Raw genomic sequence first — 24,685 nt, forward strand, 5'->3', positions numbered from 1 at the left:
GGCTACAAATCCCTAAGGAATTTTCCCCCAAAAGGTTTGATATACTAAATTGAACATTTCTGAATATAAGAAAAATATAAATGAACTGGAAAAAATGGTTCTTATTGGTTTATTTTTGCCACAAAAGGGCCCCCCCCCACCCACCCCGGCCTTGCTATGTGCCATTATTGTCACTGTTTATACATATTTGTCTAGAAATATTTGGAATATCCTTTTGAAAATCAACCACATTGTAGCCAGAGAACTAATTTTATGAAACAAATCCATTTTACTAAAAAAAAGTATGTAAGTTTGAAATTAACAGCATAATTTTTATATAAATTGAAATAATTGAACACGGGAGGAGGCATACATTTATGTGCAAAATAAACCAATATGCATCAATTTTTCCAGTTGAATTTTCATATAATTATGTTCAGAAATGTTCAAGCTACCAATCCCACACCAACTTTAGTAAAATAGAATGTATTTTGCTAGCAAAACTATCCATAAAGTGAAGACTATTTTAAAAAAACGGGGGGGGGGCGTGCATTTCATCAACAAAATAAACCAATATGCATCAATTTTTCCAGTTCAATTTTCATATCATTATGTTCAGAAATGTTCAAGCTACCAATCCCATACCAACTTTAGTAAAATAGAATGTATTTTGCAGGCATAATTATCAATAAACCTAAAGAAAATTCACAAAAACGGGGGGGAGGCATATTTATGTGCAAAATAAACCAATAAGGATTCATTTCTTCAGTTCAATTTTCATATCATTGTGTGCAGAAATGTTCAGACTACCTTCCAAGTGAAAAAAGTATTCAAATTGACCAAACATAAGCACTGCAAATGAAGAGTTTTCGGTCCGGGTCAGGGTGACCCGGGGACAGAAGATTTGTTACTTTTCTTAAACAGAACAGCAGGGTTAAATCCACAAAACCTAAGGGTTTTCTTTTTCACCAGTTTCTTCTTTCTGTTATTTTTATTTCTCCAGTTTAAAATTGTATCCAAAGTGAAAATGGATGTCCTTGGGCTTTAAAAATTTAGTCCCCATTTTTACCCCTTTTCCTTTGACAGTTGTCAGGTGCCAGTTAGCTGCTATTTCATCTTAGGGAAATTACAGTATTTAAAAATCCAAATTAAAAAAATGTTTTTATCTGTGACTTGGCCTTTTTCTCACCCGCTCTCAGCACTTTGTCCATTGACTACTGCAGAAACACTAGTCCGGCTGCCCCAGCTTTGAAGTGGTCATTTAATAATGGCCACTGCCTCCACCACCAATTTGAAGAGCTGTCTCTGAACGCTTGAGGGACTTGCCTGCTCCTCTGGGTCATCCAAGATGCCTCTCTTTCTTCATCATTCCCTCAAGGCAATTTGGGGCTGAAGGCCCCCTCCCCCCAGTGGCAGTTCGCCAGGCTGGTTTTTTCACGAACCGAACCTCGATGGAACTTCGCTTTTTCAAGCCTGTCTTGCTATGATGCTTCCGGGTTTTCCCCCCCTGGAATGTATTTCAGCTCGAAGGTAAACTGGTTAAAGGACTGCGCCCACTAGACTTACTTCAGTGACAGGTTTTGAGAGATCCTCAGTTCCCCTAGGTTCTTATGGTCAGACCACACTTCAAAAAGGCACTTTGCTCCCCTCAAGGAATGGTGCCAAGTCAATAGGGCTCAGCTCACTGTGAAAGTTTCCTTTTTCTACACCACCCAGCACCTCTCCATTTCATTGAGTTTTTGGGATATGTAGACACGTGACTGCAGCTTCCCCTCTCTGTTCTTTTGAAGTAGCACTTTCCCCACTACTACATCGCTCGTATCCACCCAGATGACAAAAGTCTCCATTGGGCCAGGGTGCTTTAGGACCTCTGCAAATAGCCTCTTTGATTGCTTGAAAGCCTTCTGCCACTCCATATCCAGTTTAGTGTCTGGCTAGGTTGAGGTTCCCCCCTCCTTCCCTGTCTTCAGTAGTTCAGTGAGCAGCAGGATGATCTTGGCAAAGGAGGGGAAGAACTGCCTGTAGAGTCGTGCGAACCCCAGGAAGCTCAGCAGTTGCATATGGCTTTCAATTTACCCAGATACATTTCCATTCCATTGTTCGACAGTCAGTAACCCAGATAGTTTAAGCAAGTCTTGTGGAACTCACATTTGGATAGCTTGGCATATAAATTTGCTGCCAAGACTTTCTTAAGCACCTGGCGCACTAACTTCATATGTTCTTCCATCCTCTCAATGAAGATGAGAATGAAGATTAGAAAGATAATTCCCTCCCTCATGGTCACCAGTCACATTGTCAAACTAGTTGTTCTGGCATCTTTTTGGCAACTCTCCTCAGTCTCTGGCTAGCATCTGTTGAGATGACCTTACTTCCCATGGGCTGACATTCCAGACTACACACACACACACACACTGTGTGGCAATCTGAGAAATGGTAAGATGGCTGCATCAGGCCTGAACTGTTTCAAAATTGACAAGAGGTATATCAGATAAGCATCTTTATTCTCTAAGACACTGGTTTTAATCTAACTGTTCAGTTCTAACACAATGATTAAGCATTTACTCCCATCGAGCACTGTTATTAGTGGCCATTGAGATATAATATGTATTTGCTATTGTGTTTGTTCCAGAAAGCTGTGGCTCCATTGTAGTGAAAGTTTGCACTGCCTTGTGCTTTAATATTTGTTTGCCACATAGCTCTTCAGCAAAATTCTTTCGGCTTCCCATTTCTGTTCCCCAATAGTTTTTCTTTCAATGTCTGCTTACATTTCCAACTGTGCCTTGGAGCTGTTGCTCATTTTGTCACTTATTTATTTATTTATTTATTTATTTATTTATTTATTTATTTATTTATTTATTTATTTATTTATTTATTTATTTATTTATTTATTTATTTATTTAGATTTGTATGCCGCCCCTCTCCGCAGACTCGGGGCGGCTCACAGCCTGTTGTTTTTCAGAATGAGAAGCCAAGACAACAGTAAGAAATTCCAGATTTGTCAATACATTTAGCAGTGCACAAGTGTTTGTGTCAAGCAGCATATGTTCTCATCTCTGTTCATGTGTAAATATTTAAGAGGGCCCCCAGATGTTTCTGGAGTGTGTAGGGAGGATCTGAATGCATCCTTAAAACAAGCTTGCTGTGTGTGATAATATCTGTAAAATAATGGAGAAAAGATGCTGGTTTTCTTATTGCTCATGTATTACAGGACTGAGCTTTTGTGTGCGGTTTGTTTTATAGCTCAATCTTAAAACATAGTCTTATCTCAAATTGGAATTTCAGGATTCATGTTGTTGGCAACATTTGGAGCTCACAGCTTTATTGTTGTCTCAATTGACAATCATTAAGTGTGGTATCACATGATTCTTGACAAATCTTTATTTTCTTTTATGTACACTGAGCATATGCACCAAGACAAATTCCATGTGTGGCCAATCACACTTGGTCAATAAAACAATTCTAATTCTAATTTTCATATCAAGGAAATCTAGGAAGGAAATCTAGTCTGCACAAATATAAAGAGGTGAAGTTTTTCTCCATTAATAGGAGGTTAGAGTTTAAAAGAAATCCAGTGTAGTTGCTGTGGTCAGCTTTTAAAACTGCAGCGTTCAGGGTTCATTAAGTCTTGTGACAAGATCAGCCTCAAGATCAGGGGCTTATTTTCTCCATTCTACCTCAACTCCAGAGGAGCAATGCACTTTGGCCCTTGTTCTCCTGACCTCTGTGACCCTATTCAGACAACTCACCTATGTCAGTGAAATACATGATGTTCAAGCATCAATGGTATTAGTTTGTGGAGTTATAACATTGTGGGGCTCTAGCTGTGGTTACTGGTAAGTGGGCTTCAGAGGAAATGAAATAAAGGGAGGGAAATAAGGAAGGGAGTTGTAATGTAATAAGAAATGTAACACTTTGCTAAGTATTGTGGGGAATCAAGTACCCAGAAATTTTGGAGAAGTCATTGGAAGTATGTTTACATATATCCAAATCTAGACAAGTAATAAAATTTGGGGTGGTGAAACCATTTTATTATTGGTTGAATTCTGGGATAAATGATATAGGGCAGTGCACATTTACTTGAGTCACCTGCAACTGTTGCTTCTTAAGTGTGTTTAACTTATGTTCTACTTATAATGTGGCACTTGCATGTTTTAGGCAAATTTCTTTTGTTGTTGTTCTTGTTCTTAATGGAGAGAGGAATTATTACTGACCATTAAAAAGCTTTTTTTAAGGAGAACCAAAAGGTTATCTAATCAAGCAGTCAATAATAAGCCAGGTGTTTAGTCATTGCCATCATGGAAGATATTTCTTTTTATATTTTGCCACAATTCAGAAAATCTAAATCATAGGGATCATGAGGAAGGAAAATTGCTGTCAGGACAGTTGGAAAGATTTTGTCAACTGTTCTCTCCCCATCCATTCTTAAATGTATTTTCCCTCACCAATATCTGCTTTTGGGTAAATAGGTAAGAAACTAATATATAGCCCAGACTATTTATATTAATTACAGTATTCCTTGCTTATGTGGGGCTCTGATAAAAATTCTACTCTGTGTTTATTTTTCCTCAGCTTATCATGTGATCTCAGTGTGAAGCAGAGATAGACATGACTTCCAACCACACAACTAGGAATGGCTGCCGAGCACAGGACGTTACCCAAGTGAGTACAGATTCTGGAAATAAGGCTGTTTTGATGTAGGGACATATCCAGCTGGTGAAGAAATTTGTCAGATTAAGGATCTGAGTTTAATGTGGAAATGGTATAATTTCTAAGGGTAGAGAGCATAGAGGTAGTTATTGACATATGTTAAGTGAATACAGTATTCAAAGTTCCAATAGTACTGAAAATGTAACTAATAAATAGTTACACTTAAAACAGTGGTGAATTCAAAAAAAATTCCCTAACAATTCAGGCATGGCTTGGTGGTTATATGCCTGGGTGAACATGGCTTGATGGTCATCGTCATGTGACAGAGTGTGCTCAAAAACCAATTTTCACAGTTCACACACCAACTACACAAAAGCCACATAACTGACTCACTGCAAAAACACACAAAATGGCTCCTGCAACAACAAGCAGGAACCTCACAGAGCCAGAAAGAGCTCAAAAATCAATTTTCACACGTTACACAGAAATAACACAAAAGCTACACAATTGACACAAACATAATGCAGAAGCAGCCAGACTTCACACAAAATGGCCCCTGCAACAAGAGTTACTGTTCTGGTTGGAAAAAAAGGTTTCTGCTCAGCTGATTGTCAAACATCTGATAGTCAGAACCTTTTCTAAAAACATTTTAAAGCATTTTGTTTACTCCCAGTTGGAGTGAATATGTAGTAAAAATGCTTTTTTTAAAGTTTTTTTTAAGGTTCGTTAGTTGTAACAGTAAGCTGTGCCGTGCAATCGTTGTTGGTTCAGTTTGATGTTGGTGGTGTTTTCTTTTTAAAAAAACAAACACTTGTTGCTACCGATTCAGGTGAACCAGGCTGAAGCAGTAGCATTTCACCCCTGACTTAAAACCATTGTAGCATTTGCATGGGCGGTTTGTGCATTATCTTCAGCTTTCTTCTTCAAACGCACATTAATTCATTCATTCATTTATTAGACTCGGGGTGGCTCACAACATATTATAAAATAATATATAACATTTCAGGTCCAATTAATTAAATATAAAATCTAAAAACTAAAAGCCCTAAAAAAGACCATTCATTCAGCTTTCTTTCAGCCCATTCATCGGCCAGGGAGCAAGGATCTAATGGCCCCAAGCCTAGCAGCATAAATGAGTCTTAAGAAGGCATCTGCAGAAGGCGAGGAGGGTGGAGGCAATACAAATCTCCAGGGGGGAGTTCATTCCAGAGGGCCAGGGCCCCCACAGAGAACGCTCTTCCCCTAGGTCCTGCCAACCGACATTGTCTCTTTGATGGGACCTGGAGAAGGCCAACTCTGTGGGACCTAACCGGTCACTGGGATTCATGCGGCAGAAGGCGGTCCAATAGGTATTCTGGCCCGATGCCATGTAGGGCTTTATAGGTCATAAACAACACTTTGAATTGTGTCCGGAAACCAATTGGCAACTAATGCAGTCCATGGAGTGTTGGAGAGATATGTGCATGTTTGGGCAAGCCCATGACTGCTCGCACAGCTGTGTTCTGCACAATTTGCAGTTTCTGAATGCTCTTCAAAGGTAGCCCCATGTACAGAGCATTGCAGTAGTCGAACCTTGAGGAGATAAGGGCATGAGTGGCTGAGCAAAGAGTCCCTGTCCAAATGGGGCATCAACTTGTGCACCAGGCAGACCTGAGCGAACGCCCCCCTTGCTACAGCAGAAAGATGTTCTAAAGTCAGCTATGGATCGAGGAGGACTCCGAAGTTGCGAATCCTCTCTCAGGGGGTTCAAAGTCCCCCCGCCGAGTAATGGATGGAGAGATGGAGGTGCCCTTGGGAGGCAGTACCCACAGCCACTCCATCTTGTCGGGATTGAATTTGAGCCTGTTAGCACCCATCCAGGTCATAACAGCCTCCAGACACCGGCACATTATTTCTGTTGATGCCTCCATCTCGGTGCTATATTTCACGAACAACATGCCGGGTGAACCAGAGGAATTGCTGCAGCCAGAGGACAGGCGGCAGGAGCAGATGCTGCAAAAGGCTCACCAGTGGGCGGCCTGAGAGGTCTGAGCATCCACCTCCACCTCCTTTTTCTCTTGCACTTCCTTGCGGTGACTGAGACAACTTTAGGGACGAATTCCTTCCTCTGACCTCAGGGTCATCAAGATCTTAAGTTGCTCACAGCTGCTCAGTTTTGGCCGATGTCACTCTACAGTGAGCTAGATTTCCATCTAGAGCACTGTTTCCCAACCTTGACAACTTGCTGGTTGGGGAATTCTGGGAGTTTAAGTCCAGATATCTTCAAGTTGCCAAGGTTGGGAAACACTGATCTAGAGCCATGGTTTTCTTTGTGGTGGCAAGAAGGATGCATTGGTTGCATTGCAGGCAGGCAGACACACATCACAAATGGTGCCTGGTGTCTGCGCCTTACAAGGTTCAGCTGCTGTTTGGAAAGCCTTGGACCCCATCCTAATTGCATCAAGGGACAAGAGGAACACTTCCTCCCAGAAGTGTTCATTTTGTCCTGTCCCTTATTCCAGGCATCCACTTGTCCCTCAGATCAGGATGCCAGGTACCTTAGACCTCAGGAGGTTGGGAAGCACCATGTCCAAGGCCAGGGTCTTGGTGCCACTGAAAGTCCAACACTCTCCATTGGTGGATCTCGCCTGCCATCGTGAAAGGTTGCTTCTTCCAGGAGCCACACAAACTGCTATCACCATGGATCCCATCCTGTATGATTGGGGGGCTCATATCCACTCAGCTGTAATGCAGGGCAGATGGACTCCAACAGAGTTGCAGTACAACATAAACAGGCTGGAGTTACACACCATTTATCTGGTTCTCAAATAACTACAACATCTGACTGCCAGACATGACATGCTAGTGCTTACAGACAATGTGGCTGCAAAAGACCAAATAAATCGACAGGACAGCACCATGTCCTGATCCCTCATGAGAGAAACCAGAACCCTGGGTCTTTAGGCAGAATGCCACCTACTGTCCCTCTTGGTTAATCACATCTCCGGAGTGTCCAATGTGATGGCAAATTGGCTCAGTCATACCATCATAGATCAGGCAGAGTGCAGTCTCCATCCCTCCATCTTTAAAGCCTTGATGAGTCGGCTTCCCTGTGATAGGCTTCTTCGCCACCCCGAAGAATGCCAACTGCCAAGATTTTTTATAAGATTCAAGACCAATACACTCCATTGCAATTGGCTATCTAGCCTGCTGTATGCATTCCTCCCTCTGCCTTTCCTCCCCAAGGTCCTCAGGAAGGTTTGTTTGTTTGTTTGTTTGTATATTCTTTCAGCCAAGTCCAACTGAATAAAAATCCAACCATTTAAGAAAGCTTCAATAAATTCTCTGAGTTGGGCTTTAGTTATCATTCCTTTAACATATTTCTCAATAATCTATTAATGTCATATATTCTGAATAGCCAGTTAGCCTCCTCCTTATCTTTTGTCCCCCTTTATTTCTACTTGGTAAAAAAAAGCCCAAAGCTTCATCTCGGCAATGTAACTTACCAATTTTAATTTCAGTTCTTCTCTTCAGCACTTAATCTTCAATCTGCCAGTGTTTGCATTGTATTTAGTATTTAGTTTTAATGATGATTTTTAGAAATTAGTTTTTCCCCTTGACTTCTTTTTATTATTGTTGTTAATTGTAATTTTTTCACTGCTGTGAGCTGTCTTGAGTCCTTCGGGATTGGGCGGCATAGAAGTCAACATAAATAAATAAACAAACAAACAAATATAAACTTGGGGAACCTGAACTTGTTGGTGACCCTCACTGTATTTATATCCAATGACCTAAGTCCCAGAGCCCACTGTAACAACATTGCCAAAAAAGCTTTAAGAGTTGTTAACCTAATCCTTCACAGCTTCTTCTCTGGTAACATTGATCTGCCAACCAGAGCATACAAAATATTTGTCAGATCAATCCTAGAATACAGCTCACCTGTATGGAACCCACATTGAACCCACAACACAATTGAGAGAGTCCAGAAATATTTTACTCCTCTTCCCACAACAAAATACCTTATTCCAGTGTTTCCCAACCTTTTTTGAGCCGCAGCACATTATTCGTATTTTCAAAATCCTGGGGAACACTGAAAGGGGGGGGGGGGGCGCTAAAGAAAAGTTTGGACAAAAAAAACCTCTCTCTTCCTCCCTTTCGCTCTATTTCTCCCTCTTTCTCTCTTTTCCTTCCTTCCCTTCATTCTCTCTTTCCATCCCTCTTTCTTTCTTTCTTCCTCTCTTTTTTGCTCTCTTTCTCTCTCCCTCCTTCCCTTCCTCTATGTCTTTCTCTCTCCCTTGCTCTCTCTCTCTCTGTCTCTCTTGCTATCTCTTTCTTGCTTTTTTCTCTCTCTTGCTCTCTCTCTCTTTCACTGTCTTGCTATATGTCTCTTTCTTTCTCTTTGCCTCTCTTGCTATCTCTCTTTCTCTCTCTGTCTCTCTTGCTATGTCTCTCTCTCTTTCTCTCTCTCTCTGTGCCTCTCTTGCTAAGTCTCTCTTTTTCTCTTGCTATGTCTCTCTTTCTTTTTCTCTCTCTCTGCCTCTCTTGCTATGTCTCTCTTTCTCTATCTCTCTTTCTCTGCCTCTCTTGCTGTCTCTTTCTTGCTCTGTCTCTCTTTCTCTGCCTCTCTTGCTATGTCTCTCTTTCTCTCTCTCTCTGCCTCTTATATGTCTCTCTTTCTCTCTCTCTCTCAGCTGACTGCAAGCGGGAGCCCTGACGGCGGCAGCTGGACGTGGTGCTGGACACCGTATATGCCAGGCACGCAGCGCCAGCATGTACGACGTCCAGCAGCACGTCCAACCGCCACCGTCAGGGCTCCCACTTGCAGTCAGCTGAGAGAGAGAGAGCGATCCCTCTCGCCGCCGCCATCTCCCCTGACTGCCTGCGGCCGCTGCGGCCACCCTCCCCCTCCCATCGGACACTTGCTGTCGACGCCAGAGGAGCTCCAGCTGGGCGGGGCGCTGCCGGTACTTCCGTCCTGGGCCTCCCGCTCGCAGCTGTCCCCCGCCTCCTGCTCGATGCCGCGGTTTTCGGCGCTCTCCTGCTGGGCCCCAAAGAAAGAAGGCGGGAAAAAGGTGCGAAGAATGGAGCTCTCCTTCTTCCTTCCTGCCTTCCTTCTTTGGGGCCCAGCAGGAGAGCGCCGAAAACCGCGGCATCGAGCAGGAGGCGGGGGACAGCTGCGAGCGGGAGCCCCAGGACGGAAGTACCGGCAGCGCCCCGCCCAGCTGAAGCTTGGCGGCACACCTGGCCATGTCTCGCGGCACACCGGTTGGGAAACGCTGCCTTATTCTACCAGACTTGAAATACTTCGATTAGACAATTTACAACTCCGATGCCTCCGTTCCAACTTAACTATAGTTCATAAAATCATATATCAAAATGTCCTTCCTGTTAGTGACTACTTCACCTTCAACAATGCCTGGAAGGCATTACCTGACTCTGTGGTTTCTACTCCTAACCCCAAAACCTTTAACCTTATATTATCTAAAATTGACCTCTCCCCCTTTCTAAGAGGTCTGTAAGGGGCATGCATAAGCACACCATTGTGCCTACCGTCCTTGTCCTACTGTCCTATTGTCTTTTATCAATACTTTTTATCATTACTTTTTCTAATGTTATGCTTATACAAATTACCATCCTATAACTGTTATATATATATATAGTATTAATAGTAATTTGGAAATGGGATGGTTTATTTAATCTTGGTGCAACTTATGAGCTTCTGTATGTATATTACTTTAGTTGATCAAGAAGCAGCTGGTGAACTCAATCAAGGCCCTGCAGAAGCATTATGTGACCTCTGATGCTGTTGTAACAAGTGATGATCAAGATGCTAATACTCTTTGTTGTGTATTGGAAGCTGTGTTTGTGCATGGTTTGAACACTAAGCACATCAAAGGAGAGGTTGGAGCAAAAGGGAAAAAACATGGAGGGCGACTTCCTCAGCCAGTGTTTTGGACTCTGCTAAAATCTATTACTCACAGGTGAGACTGAAAAATGCTGCAAAATTGATTTGGGAAGTTACAATACTGTTTATTTAGTTTTTTCTGTGTTTATTTACATGGTAAGTATATAATATGATGCAGGAATGAGATTTTTGGGTGCAGAAAATCATCTGATGTATGGAATGCTAGAGAACATGTCTCATTTTGTATGGGTTTAGTAGATTAAAAATACTCATGGTGTATTTGTATGTGCCTCATTTACCTCTCGATGGGGCAGCAAAATGGCTCATTGGTTAAAACAGGGGTGTCAAGCTCAAGTTCATTAAGGGCCACATCAGTATTATGGTTGCATTCAAAGGACTAGTAGCCGGGTCACTGCAACTAGGTGGACGTGGCTGGGTGGGCATGGCCAGCTCTGCTCCATTCATTGGGTGCAGCTGGCTCTGGATCGCTAGCTCAGAACAGAACCAAGTCACAAGATCATAATTGAGAGAGTCCAGAAATATTTTACAAGAAGAGTCCTTCACTCCTCTTCCTGCAACAAAATACATTATTCTGCCAGATTTGAAATACTTCAATTAGACAACTTACAACTCCGATGCCTCTATTCCAACTTAACTATAGTTCATGAAATCATGTACCAAAATGTCTTTCCTGTTAGTGACTACATCACCTTCAACCGCAACAACACACGGGCACATAATAGATTTAAACTAAATTTTAACTGCTCTAAACTAGACTGCAAAAAATATGACTTCAATAATAATTTATGAAACCCAAGCATAAAACCTAAGTCTAAAACTCCAGACATTTAAAACCATTCAACCAAATTCATCCCAATCACAGTCATACTATCAGCTGGAGCAGAATGTCAAGGCTAAATGGCCCCAGGCCTGCTGGCAAAGTCATGTTTTTAAAATCTTTTAAAAAGCCAGGAGGGTAGGGGCAGCGTGAATCTGTGTGGAGAGTTGATTCCAAAGGACCGGAGCTGCCACAGAGAAGGCCCTTCCCCTAGGCTCCGCCAGGCAACATTGCTTGGCTGACGGGACCTAAAGAAGGGCGACTCTGGGATCTGACCAGCCACTGGGATATGTGGAGCAAGGGATGGCCCCATAAGTAATCTAGTCCTAAGCCATGTAGGGCTTTATAGGTAATAAGTAACATTTTAAATTGCATTAGGAGACCAGTCGGTAGCCAATGCAGCTCACGGAGTGATGGTGATATATGGGTATACCTTGGCAAACTCATAATGGCTCGTGTGGCATTTTGGACTAACTGCAGTCTCCAAACATTCTTTAAAGGTAGCCCCATGTAGAGAGCATTGCAGTAATCAAGCCTCGAGGTTATGAGGGCGTAAGTGACTGTGAGAAGAGACTCCTTGTCCAGATAGGGCCGCAACTGGTGCACCAGGCAAACCTGTGCAAACATCCCTCTTGCCACAGTTTAAGTTTCAAGTTTTCAAGTTTTATTGGATTTATATGCCGCCCCTCTCCAAAAACTTGGGGCGGCTAACAACAATCGTGAACAATATACAATAAAATCCAATACTAAAAGCAAATTAAAACCCCTTAATATATAAAAACCAACCATACATACAAACATACCATGTATACAGTTGTAACGGCCTAGGGGGAGAAGAAGTCTTAATTCCCTCATGCCTGGCGGCAGAGGTGGGTTTTAAGTAGCTTACGAAAGGCAAGGAAGGTGGGGGCAATTCTAATCTCTGGGGGAAGTTGGTTCCAGAGGGCCGGGGCCACCACAGAGAAGGCTCTTCCTCTGGGTCCCGCCAAGTGACATTGTTTAGTACAGTGTTTCCCAACCTTTTTTGAGCCGCGGCACATTATTCGTATTTTCAAAATCCTGGGGAACACTCAAAGGGGGGGGGGGGGGGCGGCTAAAGAAAAGTTTGGACAAAAAAACCCTCTCTCTTCCTCCCTTTCGCTCTATTTCTCCCTCTTTCTCTCTTTTCCTTCCTTCCCTTCATTCTCTCTCTCCATCCCTCTTTCTTTCTTTCTTCCTCTCTTTTTTGCTCTCTTTCTCTCTCCCTCCTTCCCTTCCTCTATGTCTTTCTCTCTCCCTTGCTCTCTCTCTCTGTCTCTCTTGCTATCTCTTTCTTGCTTTTTTCTCTCTCTCTTGCTCTCTCTCTCTCTTTCACTGTCTTGCTATATGTCTCTTTCTTTCTCTTTGCCTCTCTTGCTATCTCTCTTTCTCTCTCTGTCTCTCTTGCTATGTCTCTCTTTCTTTCTCTTTCTCTCTCTCTCTGTGCCTCTCTTGCTAAGTCTCTCTTTTTCTCTTGCTATGTCTCTCTTTCTTTTTCTCTCTCTCTGCCTCTCTTGCTATGTCTCTCTTTCTCTCTCTCTTTCTCTATCTCTTTCTCTGCCTCTCTTGCTATGTCTCTCTTTCTCTCTCTCTCTGCCTCTTATATGTCTCTCTTTCTCTCTCTCTCTCAGCTGACTGCAAGCGGGAGCCCTGACGGCGGCAGCTGGACGTGGTGCTGGACACCGTATATGCCAGGCACGCAGCGCCAGCATGTACAACGTCCAGCAGAACGTCCAACCGCCACCGTCAGCTGAGAGCGAGCGAGCGAGCGATCCCTCTCGCCGCCGCCATCTCCCCCGACTGCCTGCGGCTGCTGCGGCCACCCCCCCTCCCATCGGACACTTGCCGTCGACGAAAGAGGAGCTCCAGCTGGGCGGGGCGCTGCCGGTACTTCCGTCCTGGGGCTCCCGCTCGCAGCTGTCCCCCGCCTCCTGCTCGATGCCGCGGTTTTCGGCGCTCTCCTGCTGGGCGCCAAAGAAAGAAGGCGGGAAAAAGGTGCGAAGAATGGAGCTCTCCTTCTTCCTGCCTTCCTTCTTTGGGGCCCAGCAGGAGAGTGCCGAAAACCGCGGCATCGAGCAGGAGACAGCTGCGAGCGGGAGCCCCAGGACGGAAGTACCGGCAGCGCCCCGCCCAGCTGAAGCTTGGCGGCACACCTGGCCATGTCTCGCGGCACACCAGTGTGCCGCGGCACACCGGTTGGGAAACGCTGGTTTAGTAGACGGGACCCGGAGAAGACCCACTCTGTGGGACCTAACTGGCCGCTGGGATTCGTGCGGCAGAAGGCGGTCCCTGAGGTAATCTGGATGAGAGATGTTATTCTAGCCTCAGCTGTGGGTCGAGGAGGATACCCAAGTTGTAGACCCTCTCTGAGGGGGTCAAAAGCCCCCCTCCCCGATGTGATGGAATTGTCCCTGGAGGCAAAACCCATAGCAACTCTGTCTTGTCAGGGTTGAGCTTAAGTCTGTTAACACTGATCCAGACCCTCACAGGCTCCAGGCACCAGAACATCACCTCCATTGCTTCACTGAATTGACATGGGATGGAGATGTACAGCTGGGTGTCATCAACAAACTGTTGGTAACTCACCCCGTATCATCAGATGATCTCACCCAGTGGTTTCATGTAGATGTTAAACAGCAGGTGTGAAAGAACTGACCCCTGAGGCACCCCACAAAGGAGGGGTATCATTTGTTTTTCATAAGCTTCCTCAAAGTGAACAGTATTACCTAATCCTCCTTCTCAATCCCATCTCCTTCCTCCCTTTCTTCCCTCCCTCCCTCCACAGAAAGAGATGAGGAGAGAGGATGAATAGTCATAGCTTTCCCATGCGGGGGCAGGGGCCTTGTGGACTGCAGGCTGGGCCAGTGCAGACTAAGGAGGCAGTAAAGGCTCTGTAGCCTGAAACAGCACTGCTGGGGCGCTATATGCTACTCTACTACAACTTTGTGGTGCTCATCTAGGCAAGAATACGATCAGCCTTAGATCAGGTCTATGGAGACATGTGCCAAGGTGGGAGGGGCTGGCCCCTCACCTCCAGGGTTGCCCCACAGGTCAGATCTAACCACATTGCAGGCTGGATTTGGCCTGCATATATTGTATTTGACATTTTTTATTCTAGTTCTTTCCAATCTAGCCATTTGAAAGCATGAGAATGTGAATAGATAAATAGGTATCACTTTACAGTGATCCCTCGATTATCGCGAGGGTTCCGTTCCAAGACCCCTCGCGATAATCGATTTTTCGCGATGTAGGGTTGCGGAAGTAAAAACACCATCTGCGCATGCGCGCCCTTTTTCATGGCCGCGCATGCGCAGATGGTGGAGTTTGCGTGGGCGGCGGGGAAGACCCAGGGAAGGTTCCTTCGGCCGCCCAGCAGCTGATCTGCTCGGCAGCGCAGCGAGGAGCCGAATCGGGGTTTCCCCTTTGCGTGGGCGGCGGGGAAACCCCGATCTTCGTCTGCTCGCTGCTGCTGCGGCCGCCCAACAGCTGATCTGCTCGGCAGCGCAGCAGCAACGAGCAGACGAAGATCGGGGTTTCCCCGCCGCCCACGCAAAGGGGAAACCCCGATTCGGCTCCTCGCTGCGCTGCCGAGCAGATCAGCTGCTGGGCGGCCGAAGGAACCTTCCCTGGGTCTTCCTCGCTGATGCCCCCGCTCGCCCGCCCGCCCGCCGCCCGCCAGCAAGAGGGGGAGAGATAGAGAAAGAGAGAGAAGGAAAGAAAGAGATGAGAGAGAGAGGAAGAGAGTGTGAGAGAGGAAGAAGCAAGATAGAGAAAGAGAGAGAGAAAGAAAGATGAGAAAGGAAGGAAGAGAGTGATGTCATCGGGTGGGAAAAATCGCGATATAGCGTTTCGCGAAGCACGAGATCGCGAAAATCGAGGGATCACTGTAGTGGGAAGATAACCACTCTATTACATCAGGTTGGCCACAAGATCACAGAAATGTCTCTGGAAAGCATTGGCCCAATAACAATCGAAAGGGAAGATAGGCACTGCCCACTATTGTTGGCAACAATTAGTGGAGTAAATGTTTTTTGATGTTAGAAATGTTTCAGCAGACAAGAATGCCTCAAACCCAACTTTTACCACAGACCAAAACTGTGTCTTTTAATGATGTATTTTCCCCTCCCTGGCTATTTCTTCTTTTTTCAGAAATATAATTTCTGAATTGGAAAAACTGGTCTTCATCAATACAGATGTGGGGCGTTGTCGTGCATGGTTGAGGCTGGCTCTGAACGATGGCCTGATGGAGTGTTACCTAAAACTCTTGCTTCATGAAAAGTCTCAACTTGCTGAATATTACCATTCACCTGCTCTTCTTCTCGATACTGAGGAGGTTGAATTTCTCCTCAGCTATTTGCAGGGCTTGTCTTCTCTAGCTTTTGACCTCTCCTATAAATCAGCAGTATTGAACGAGTGGACCATCACACCTTTATCCTTGTCAGGCCTATGCCCTGCCTGGGAACTGTTGGACCCTGTATTGGGGCCGGATTCTCAGAGAAAAGAGTCACTAAGTTTTGTCTCACAATCTTCTGGCTCTAATGAAGTTGAGACTCACCCAGCCATCCTACCTGTCCCTAAAAGTAAACAGGCAAATAAACTCACAGCTTCCAACTTAAGCATCAGCACAACTGGTTCCTCACAGCTCCCTTCCAACCTTGATTCTGACATTCTTCTCCCAGCCAATTCTACCAGCACTACCAGCCCAGCAAGGGAGAAAGAGTCCTTATCCAATGACTCTGAATTTGACATGACAACAGCAGACTTGGACCAGGACCTCCAAAAGTGAGTATGATAGTGAAAGTGATATATCACATAATAACTCTGCAAAAATTAAAGCAGAATTTTAGTGGGGTTCAGCATAATACTACAATAACAATTCCCAGATTTTTTCTTATTTGTTTGTTTGTTTGTTTGTTTATTTATTAGATTTGTATGCCGCCCCTCTCTGAAGACTCGGGGCAGCTAACAACAATAAAAAAGACAATGTAAACAAATCTAATATTAAAAATAATCTTAAAAACCCCAATTTAAAGAACCAATCTGGTTGCCTATAAGTATGGGAAATCAACCTGCATATCTCTTCTGCCTTTTTTCTAAGCCTCAAATAGAGGCTAGCTCAGAAGGCTTGTTTCTCCTATCAGTGGTCCTGTTTCTGCTATTTTTCTTTGACCACCCTTGGTTAAACAACCTTTCAATTTCATTCATGCCAACTATTCTGATTTTCTTTTCAGCATTTATGTTTACATCACAGAAACATAATCAGTAGTTCATGGGATTTTTTAATAGTTAGTATGTTATATTATCTACAAACAAACATTAAAATTATTTAATGTTTATATTAAAGTCTTCGGAGAGGGGCGGCATACAAATCTAATAAATAATAATAATAATAATAATTATTATTATTATTATTATTATTATATATGACCATTAGAGTTTATCAATTATAGGTTTGACAGTGGCATCATTTTCAGAGCTTGAGAAAGCTGTAGTCTTATCTGGATGATTCACTCAGTAAATCTGTAACTAAGGAGCAATTTGAACACATGGTCAATTCCTATGTATTTTGTCTGCATCTAGAAGCTTCACTCTCAAAATTTTGTGTATGCTGGATATTTACCGTAATTTGTCTATTCTAATCCTTTAGACCAGGAGTGGCCCGCGGGCCTGTTGCATCACGTGCAGGCCACACTCACCCCAGCTCCACAATGGAGGGAAATGTTGTGACCAACTTAACACATAGTATAGAATGCATCAATTCTATTCATGTATTAAAACAGTTTATTTTGATGCTTGAAAGAGCAAACAAACAGTTATTGAATGTGTTGAATTATAAGTGACTAAACCTCAATCAACTTTGATACCTTATCTCTGGACTCCATGTGGTACATTGAATTGAGAGATAGAATTACTAGAGATGATCTCTCTCTTGCAAATGTCTTAAATGTTTGTATTTCTTTCCAGAGTGTTAGCAGAATTTACCAGGACACAGAGAAAGTTGGAATCTGTAGGAGTTCCTGAAGCACACATTGTCTCTCAGTCTTCCCCACCAGAGTGCCCCTGCCCTGCCACCAGTTTCTGCACTGTGCACCTTCCTCATACTGTAACGGCAAAAGATCCTGTTCACATCAAGCTACCTGCAATAATGACAAATTCACAGCTTCCCAATTTACCTAAGGGTGGAGAATCTGTTAGTAGTGCCAGTGTGCAACAGATCTCTATGCTAGCTACAATAATTGGGACCAAAGAACCTGTGGATGTGACCGAAATTCATTATAACATGAAGAGAGGAGCCAAAACCTGGACCAGTGAAGTCAATGGTTATGAAGGAAGCCTTTTAGGAACAGACCAGCTTCCTTCACCAGTCTCACCAGTGGGCTGCCCTGTAAGAATTACTTAATTTATCCTGTTGTGTTTTTGTTTGGTTTTTTGCAGCTTCCAGAACTCTTTCTGGCCACATTGCCAAAAATTGGCAATAACACTGCCCAAAGAGTCAGCCTAGTTCGATATTGTTTTGAAGTGGGGGATACATGGAAAACATCAATTTAATTCCAGAATAAGCTTAGTATGGTTTTTAAAAAATAAGGGACATCCTGGGTTGTCTGGATTTCCTTTGTCTGGTGAGACTTTTGGCTCTCCTCAAATAATGTGGTTCTTGGCCAGCCTTTGTATTTGTGCCATAGTTCAATAGGTTGTAGAAGCTTATTTTTGTTGCCAAAAATTTGTACCTCTGGCATGCCAAATAGACATTAATTTTCAGTAGTCTCCCAAAAGCATTTTTCAAATAAATGTTTTTAATCTCCCTGAAGCAGTCCATTGGAAGTTGAGTCAATTGTTTATCATGGGATATTAATTCCTTGTTTGGGGACCTGAGAACATAATATCTCCTTACATTTAAAAAAAATGTTTTTATTGAACTATGATTAACAAACACTGTTCAGGTAACCGAATTAACACAAACCCAGTATGAAAAAAAAAAGATATGGAAACCACAAATGAATCTGTTTAAATACAAATAGACACTATACCTGTACAGATTTATCATACATGTAAAGTATTACATATTTTTATTATTTTTTATATATAAATGGCAAATCTGTTTCATTCACTAGCAAGGAACCTCATAACAAATGAATGATATAAATGCAGCTTCGGAAATGCTTTTTCTGCAATTGCACTGTAACTTCCTGTCCTTGGCTTCATTTTCACCCAACTACAGTGCTTTATTTCTGGCTTTGAGCCAGTCTGTATGTCATATTTAATAGGAAATGAGGTCACCTTTCCCAGATCATTATTCCCAAACCATCTATTCCACTGACATCCAGAAGAAAAACTGTGGAATACCTTTGTAAGCAGTGTCTAATATTTTCCCAGGCATTCCCAAATTTCTGTAATAATTATTCCTGATGGTGTGAATTTTTTTTTTAAAAGAACAGATTTCTGTTTTACTTATATTTCTGTGTGTATATGTATGTATTTAAAGTGTTCAAAATTAATAGTATTTTAAAAATTAAATACTAATTTATCACAGGCTGAATTTTTTAAATAGAGTAGTTTAAATTGGTTGACCATTTTTCTTCGTGCCTTAAATTGTAGGTTTGGATCATGTTTTTTTTCAACTGACCCCTCCATCCAAAAACAATAATGATAATTACCTGTATTTATAGTGCAAGGTCTCAGGTCAAGTCATTTAACATAATACTCAATTAAAAGATGGCTGCTTTGCTGGTCACTTGCAAGAAAAATCTCTAACGATGATATTGCTGTTATCAAACCTGAATTTTGTTCTTATTTAAATCTAGTAAATCTCAGAATCATCCCACCATTCTTTGCACATTTCTTAATCACAGTCCTTCTTTTCATTTATTTTTGCTTTTCATCTCGGCCTGGGCACCATCAAATCTGAGCATTGTCAAAAATAAATACATTCTGTACAGACTCCCATGATAGCAACAAGAGGAGCCTGTCCTGTGAAGGACAATATTTTCTTGCATCAGCCCAACTACTTGAATTCGATAAATTCAAAACCAGAAGAATAGCTTGTTCGGGTAGTAGCACAAATGTTATCTTGCTTCTTTATTATTTCCCAACAGAAAAGAAGCTGGATCACTGAGGATGATTTTTACCTTCCTTCCCCTTCCGAGGAAACGGAAAAAAGCCTCTCCAGTTCTCCCAGCACCTCACTGGAGAGGCTTACCAGTAGCCCATCTGCCATGCAATTGAGAGCCCCAGATCAAGACGAGCTCTCTATATCCTCAGCAGAGCTCAGCAAACCCAAACTGTCTCCTCAGAGGGAGCTGAAGGGCTTTAGTGTTGTTCATCGGAGACAAATAGGTAACTCGTGTTTTAACTAAGGGAGAAAGGATGAAGTGGAATGGGAGGAGAGATTTCTATCGTGGTTAGAAGAATTTCTGCTGTTTTGCAGAAATGTAATTTGTAGTAGAGAGTTCATAAAGCTATTCCTCTCCTCACCTGTAGGTCTTTCCAATCCATTTCGGGGTCTGCTGAAGTTGGGGACCCTAGAACGTCGAGGTGCTATGGGCATTTGGAAAGAGTTTATCTGTGAGCTATCACCTCTAGAGTTGCAGCTATTTGTAGACTGTGAGAAGCGAATATGTGTAGAAAATTGTTCTCTGCTGAGATGTGAGTCCATAGGACCGGCTCACAGTGATGGGCGCTTTGAGCTGGTTTTTTCCAACAAACGGTTGTATCTTCGGGCTACCTCTCGGGATGAAGCAGAGGACTGGTTGGACCGGCTTCATGAGGCCCTAAAAAAGTATAGGCCACAGCAGGATGAAGAATGGGAGACTCTAGAGTGCCCTGAGGCTACAGAGGATTCTGAAGATTTCTTTGGAGGTGGACCACCTGGTGACTCGCCTTCCTTCTCAGTGTACAGTGGAGCTGGCCCTGAGTTGGACTGGTCATGTACTTTGAAACCCGAGTTAGATGCAGTCAAGGAATCTGTCCTGTACTTGGAAGTTGAAAAAGCTTGGGTCCCTTTAGTATTCTCCTTGTCCTTAGAAGCCTTGAAATGCTTCAAAGCCAGAAATGATAAAAAGATACTGAGCAACAGCTTTGGAATTGAGACCATCCAGGATATTCTACCAGATGTGAGCCTGGGTGGACCTGCATTCTTCAAGATCATCACTTCAAAAGCAGTACTGAAGCTGAGAGCTGAGAACCCAGAGGAGGCAACTGATTGGCGAGACCTAGTCCGCCGGGTGCTCATGTCATACCTGGAAATGGCTGAAGAGGCCCTCACACTTGGAGGCAATCTGGATGGCAACTCACAAGCAATCCTGAAGAATACTGTTAAGGAAAATGGCTACTTGCTACAGTATCTGGTTGCCATCCCCATGGAGAAAGGCCTGGACTGCCAAAGTTTCATATGTGCAGGTAGGGATGTATGGATACTTGCAAAAAGATAACTTACAAAAGGTCTTTTTTAGTCAATTAAAATTTATTTTCTCTTCCAATTAAACAACTAAGATTGAGGATTTTACTTCTGTGTGTCTTTATATGTAGTTAATGTGATTAGCTATTATTAGAACACAATATATTGATGGTCTTTGTTATTACAGCATTAATGCTAACATAACTCCAGATTAATCATGGGTAGTGGTAAGTCATTGAAACAGGAAAGTCTTAAAGAAGTCATTATTACTGTAAGCCTTTGTTTCACTAGATCTCTTCATTCTTATGATTAAATATTAATTTAACTAATAGAAATAACAAAAAATTCTTAAGCTGCGATAACTGAATGAATGAATAACACATTCAACTTTTAGTTTTTCTTTGATTACATTGGGCTCTTCGTGTATCTGTAACTATTTAACAAATATCTAGTTTTTGCAGTTTGGGTAACTGAAATGTCCAATAATCCTTCAGTACAGAGCTCAGTCTAGAGACAAAATAATGCCTATGAGCCTCTTACAATGAAATGCAGGAATTCCTATTAATCAGAAAATATTGGGATGCATTTTATTCCTAAAATAAGAAAAAAATTAAGGATTACACCTTTAGTAGTAAATCTGGTAATAAAACTAAATTATTTATTTATTTATTTATTTATTTATTTATTTATTTATTAAATTTGTACGCCGCCCCTCTCCGTAGACTCGGGGCAGCTCACAACAGTAATAGGAAACAATATATAATACAAATCTAATAATTAAAACTAAAAACCCATAATTTAAAAAACATGCACACAACATACCATACATAAACAGTATAGGCCTGGGGAAGTTATCTCAGTTCCCCCATGCCTGACGGCAGAGGTGGGTTTTAAGGAGTTTACGAAAGGCAAGGAGGGTGGGGGCACTTCTAATCTCAGGGGGGAGCTGGTTCCAGAGGGTCGGAGCCACCACAGAGAAGGCTCTTCCCTGGGACCCGCCAAACGATATTGTTTAGTCGACGGGACCCGGAGAAGGCCAACTCTGTGGGACCTAATCAGTCGCTGGGATTCGTGCGGCAGAAGGCGGTCCCGGAGATATTCTGGTCCAATGCCATGAAGGGCTTTATAGATCAAAACCAACACTTTGAATTGTGACCGGAAATTGATCGGCAACCAATGCAGACTGCGTAGTGTTGGTGTAACATGGGCATACCTGGGGAAGCCCATGATTGCTCTCGCAGCTGCATTCTGCACGATCTGAAGTTTCCGAACACTTTTTAAAGGTAGCCCCATGTAGAGAGCATTACAGTAGTCGAATCCAGAGGTGATGAGGGCATGAGTGACTGTGAGTAGTGAGTCCCGATCCAAATAGGGCCGCAACTGGTGCACCAGGCGAACCTGGGCAAACGTCCCCCTTGCCACAGCTGAAAGATGATTCTCTAATGTGAGCTGTGGACCGAGGAGGACGCCCAAGTTGCGCACCCTCTCTAATGGACAAGAGGCTACCCTTTTATGAATGGTCAGGCCAAATTTCCTGATTTTTGAAGTGATACATCTTTCTTTTCAGTCATAGAGTAAAATACATTATTATGTTTCTAGCCATTAAACTCAGAATAACAAATGGTTCTTTTCCAAAGATAGTTTTGGCCTTGGGCTTTGTTTCTGCTAAAAATAAAAAAGTAACACGGGAAAAAGGAGGGTTCTTGTTTGGTATAAACTGAGCAATAGATAAAAATATATGGTTATATAGTAAAGGCAGGAGATCTGTGTGTGAATGTCTGTCTATATATATTACATACACAGGCACATCCATTCTTGTAATATCTTCCTCTTGTTATAGACAGTGACCTAGTCAGCAAATGAAGTATGGGAACTGAAAATTGACATATCTGGAGACAGCAGCTGCGGAATAGGCAGTCTAAATACAGAAGCTTCTTCAGTAGCCAGGAGTCAGATTCTGGCAATTTAAGATGCCCTTACATTTTGTCTTTCCAGGCTGCTCCAGGCAGATTGGTTTCTTCTTTATGAAGCCTAAGCTGTGTTCATTCACTGGCCTCTATTACTGTGACAATTGCCACCAAGATGAAGAGTCAGTAATACCTTCACGTCTAATTCATAACTGGGATCTTTCCAGATATCCGGTATGCCGTGTTATGGTGGGAGGGAGGCATAAAGTATATAAGCTATGTTATGTGAAATTGTCTCTCATCTCTTTTAAATTCCAACTGCACAACTGTAGTCACAAAATGACTGTAATTTTTATTTTGAAAGAGAAATGTTTGAGAACAGGGGTGAAATGTTCCCGGTTCACTCATGCCTATCAGTCGTCAGACAGTGGGCCATGAAAAGAGTGCGAGGCTCCACCCACTCCACCTGAATGCTGCCATTTGGATTCATTTACTCTTTGTGCATGCACCAAGTATTCGATGCTTATGCAGAGGGTAAAAGAACTCAAATGGCAGCGTCCAGGTGGGTGGGTGGAGCTTCACACTCCCTTCCTAACCGGCTCTCTGACGTCCTATAGGGATGAGCAAACCGGGAGCATTTCACCCCTGCTTGAGAGTACAGTGGTACCTCTACTTAAGAATTTTTCTAGATAAGAACTGGGTGTTCAAGATTTTTTTGCCTCTTCTTAAGAACCATTTTCTATTTAAGAACCTGAGCCCGGAAAAATTTCCCAGGAAATTTGAGAGCGGCACAAAGGCCCAGCCAGTTTCCTGCCATTCCCCCTTTAATCCCGGCCATCTCGGGCTTTTGTGAGCTGACAGAGGAGCCTTTCGGGGGCGCTTAAAGTGACTTTGGCAGTCCAGAGCGAACAAAGCATTTTCCTTTCTCTGGGCACTTGAAGAGGGAATAAACCTCTGCCAGCGCCTAGAGAAAAGAAACACTTCCTTCACTCTGGGCAGCCCAGAGCGAATAGAGCGTTTTCATTTCTCTGGGCCTTGCCTCAGAGTCCCTCTTTTTTTTTTAAGCCTTAAAGTTTTGGATTTTTTTTATTCACCTCACCTTCTTCCTTCAGAGGCAACTGACTGTCCTCCTCCTCTTCTTTCTCCTCCCACCCAAATTCCGAGCTTTTCTTTCTTTCCTAATGGGTTTGCACACATTATTTGCTTTTACATTGATTCCTATGGGAAAAATTGCTTTTACTTAAGAACGTTTCTACTTAAAAACCTGGTCGCAGAACAGATTAAGTTCTTAAGTAGAGGTATCACTGTATCTGTAAGGATCTCCTTCTGTTGTGCCCTATCTGCATTGCAAGTGAGTGCAAATAATTTAGTGTAGCTTTTAAAAAGCAGACTAGCAAAATGTGACCTTTATAAATTATAATATTCTTTTTCATTTCTTAGATATCACTCAAGGGCTTTTACAAGAACATTCTCTTCTTGTTGTCTCTGACAGATTTGTTGCCAGGCTCTGAAATTCCTAACCAAAATTCAAAATCAACCCTTGATTGACCTGAAGCTGGTGAATGACACCCTTTATGACCATGTAGAGCAGATGAAACATATCTATCAGAATCGTGAACAACTGAAGCTACTGGGTGATTACCTTGTCCTTTGTCGCAGTGGTGCCCTGAAGGAGATCAGTAAGAGGTGAGCCAGAGGCATAAATCTAAATTTCCAAATCAGTAAATTTCCAAATCAGTATATTAATCTGAATTGACTCCAGCCTTCCAACATAAGAATAAGTAAGCATTCTGCTTCCAAATGATGCTGGCTATTCAATCAGAGATTGTAGGTGAATCTGGATCCTTACCATCACTTGCAGATGCCTTTTGCACCATTTTCATTCATCAGATGGACACAGCTGCCTCCACAGAAGTTCTTTCATGTATTCCATCCCAAGCTTATTGCCATCCTCATCATACATGGTTAATCAGTAAGAGCATCGTTTCATGTTTCATGTTTCAGCATTGGCTCCTTCT

At 42.8% G+C, this 24,685-nt stretch overlaps 1 protein-coding gene across 7 annotated transcripts in view; it reads left to right on the forward strand.

Annotated features, from left to right (window-relative positions):
- PLEKHM1 (pleckstrin homology and RUN domain containing M1) overlaps window positions 1-24,685 on the forward strand; it is a 58,267-nt gene that overhangs the window by 22,270 nt on the left and 11,312 nt on the right. For 6 of the 7 annotated variants that reach the window (XM_070727448.1, XM_070727447.1, XM_070727454.1 and 3 more), the window contains 8 exons: window positions 4,549-4,638; window positions 10,345-10,586; window positions 15,516-16,148; window positions 17,331-17,751; window positions 19,460-19,700; window positions 19,845-20,762; window positions 22,756-22,901; window positions 24,160-24,353. In XM_070727448.1, coding sequence (XP_070583549.1) covers window positions 4,585-4,638; window positions 10,345-10,586; window positions 15,516-16,148; window positions 17,331-17,751; window positions 19,460-19,700; window positions 19,845-20,762; window positions 22,756-22,901; window positions 24,160-24,353 — 2,849 coding nt within the window. In that variant the 5' untranslated portion in view covers window positions 4,549-4,584. Of the gene's footprint in view, window positions 1-2,880; window positions 2,959-4,548; window positions 4,639-10,344; window positions 10,587-15,515; window positions 16,149-17,330; window positions 17,752-19,459; window positions 19,701-19,844; window positions 20,763-22,755; window positions 22,902-24,159; window positions 24,354-24,685 lie in introns of those variants that run through there. The other variant, XM_070727452.1, reaches the window with a different exon arrangement.

This window comes from Erythrolamprus reginae, chromosome Z, assembly GCF_031021105.1.
Source record: "Erythrolamprus reginae isolate rEryReg1 chromosome Z, rEryReg1.hap1, whole genome shotgun sequence".
Lineage (NCBI taxonomy): Eukaryota > Metazoa > Chordata > Lepidosauria > Squamata > Dipsadidae > Erythrolamprus > Erythrolamprus reginae.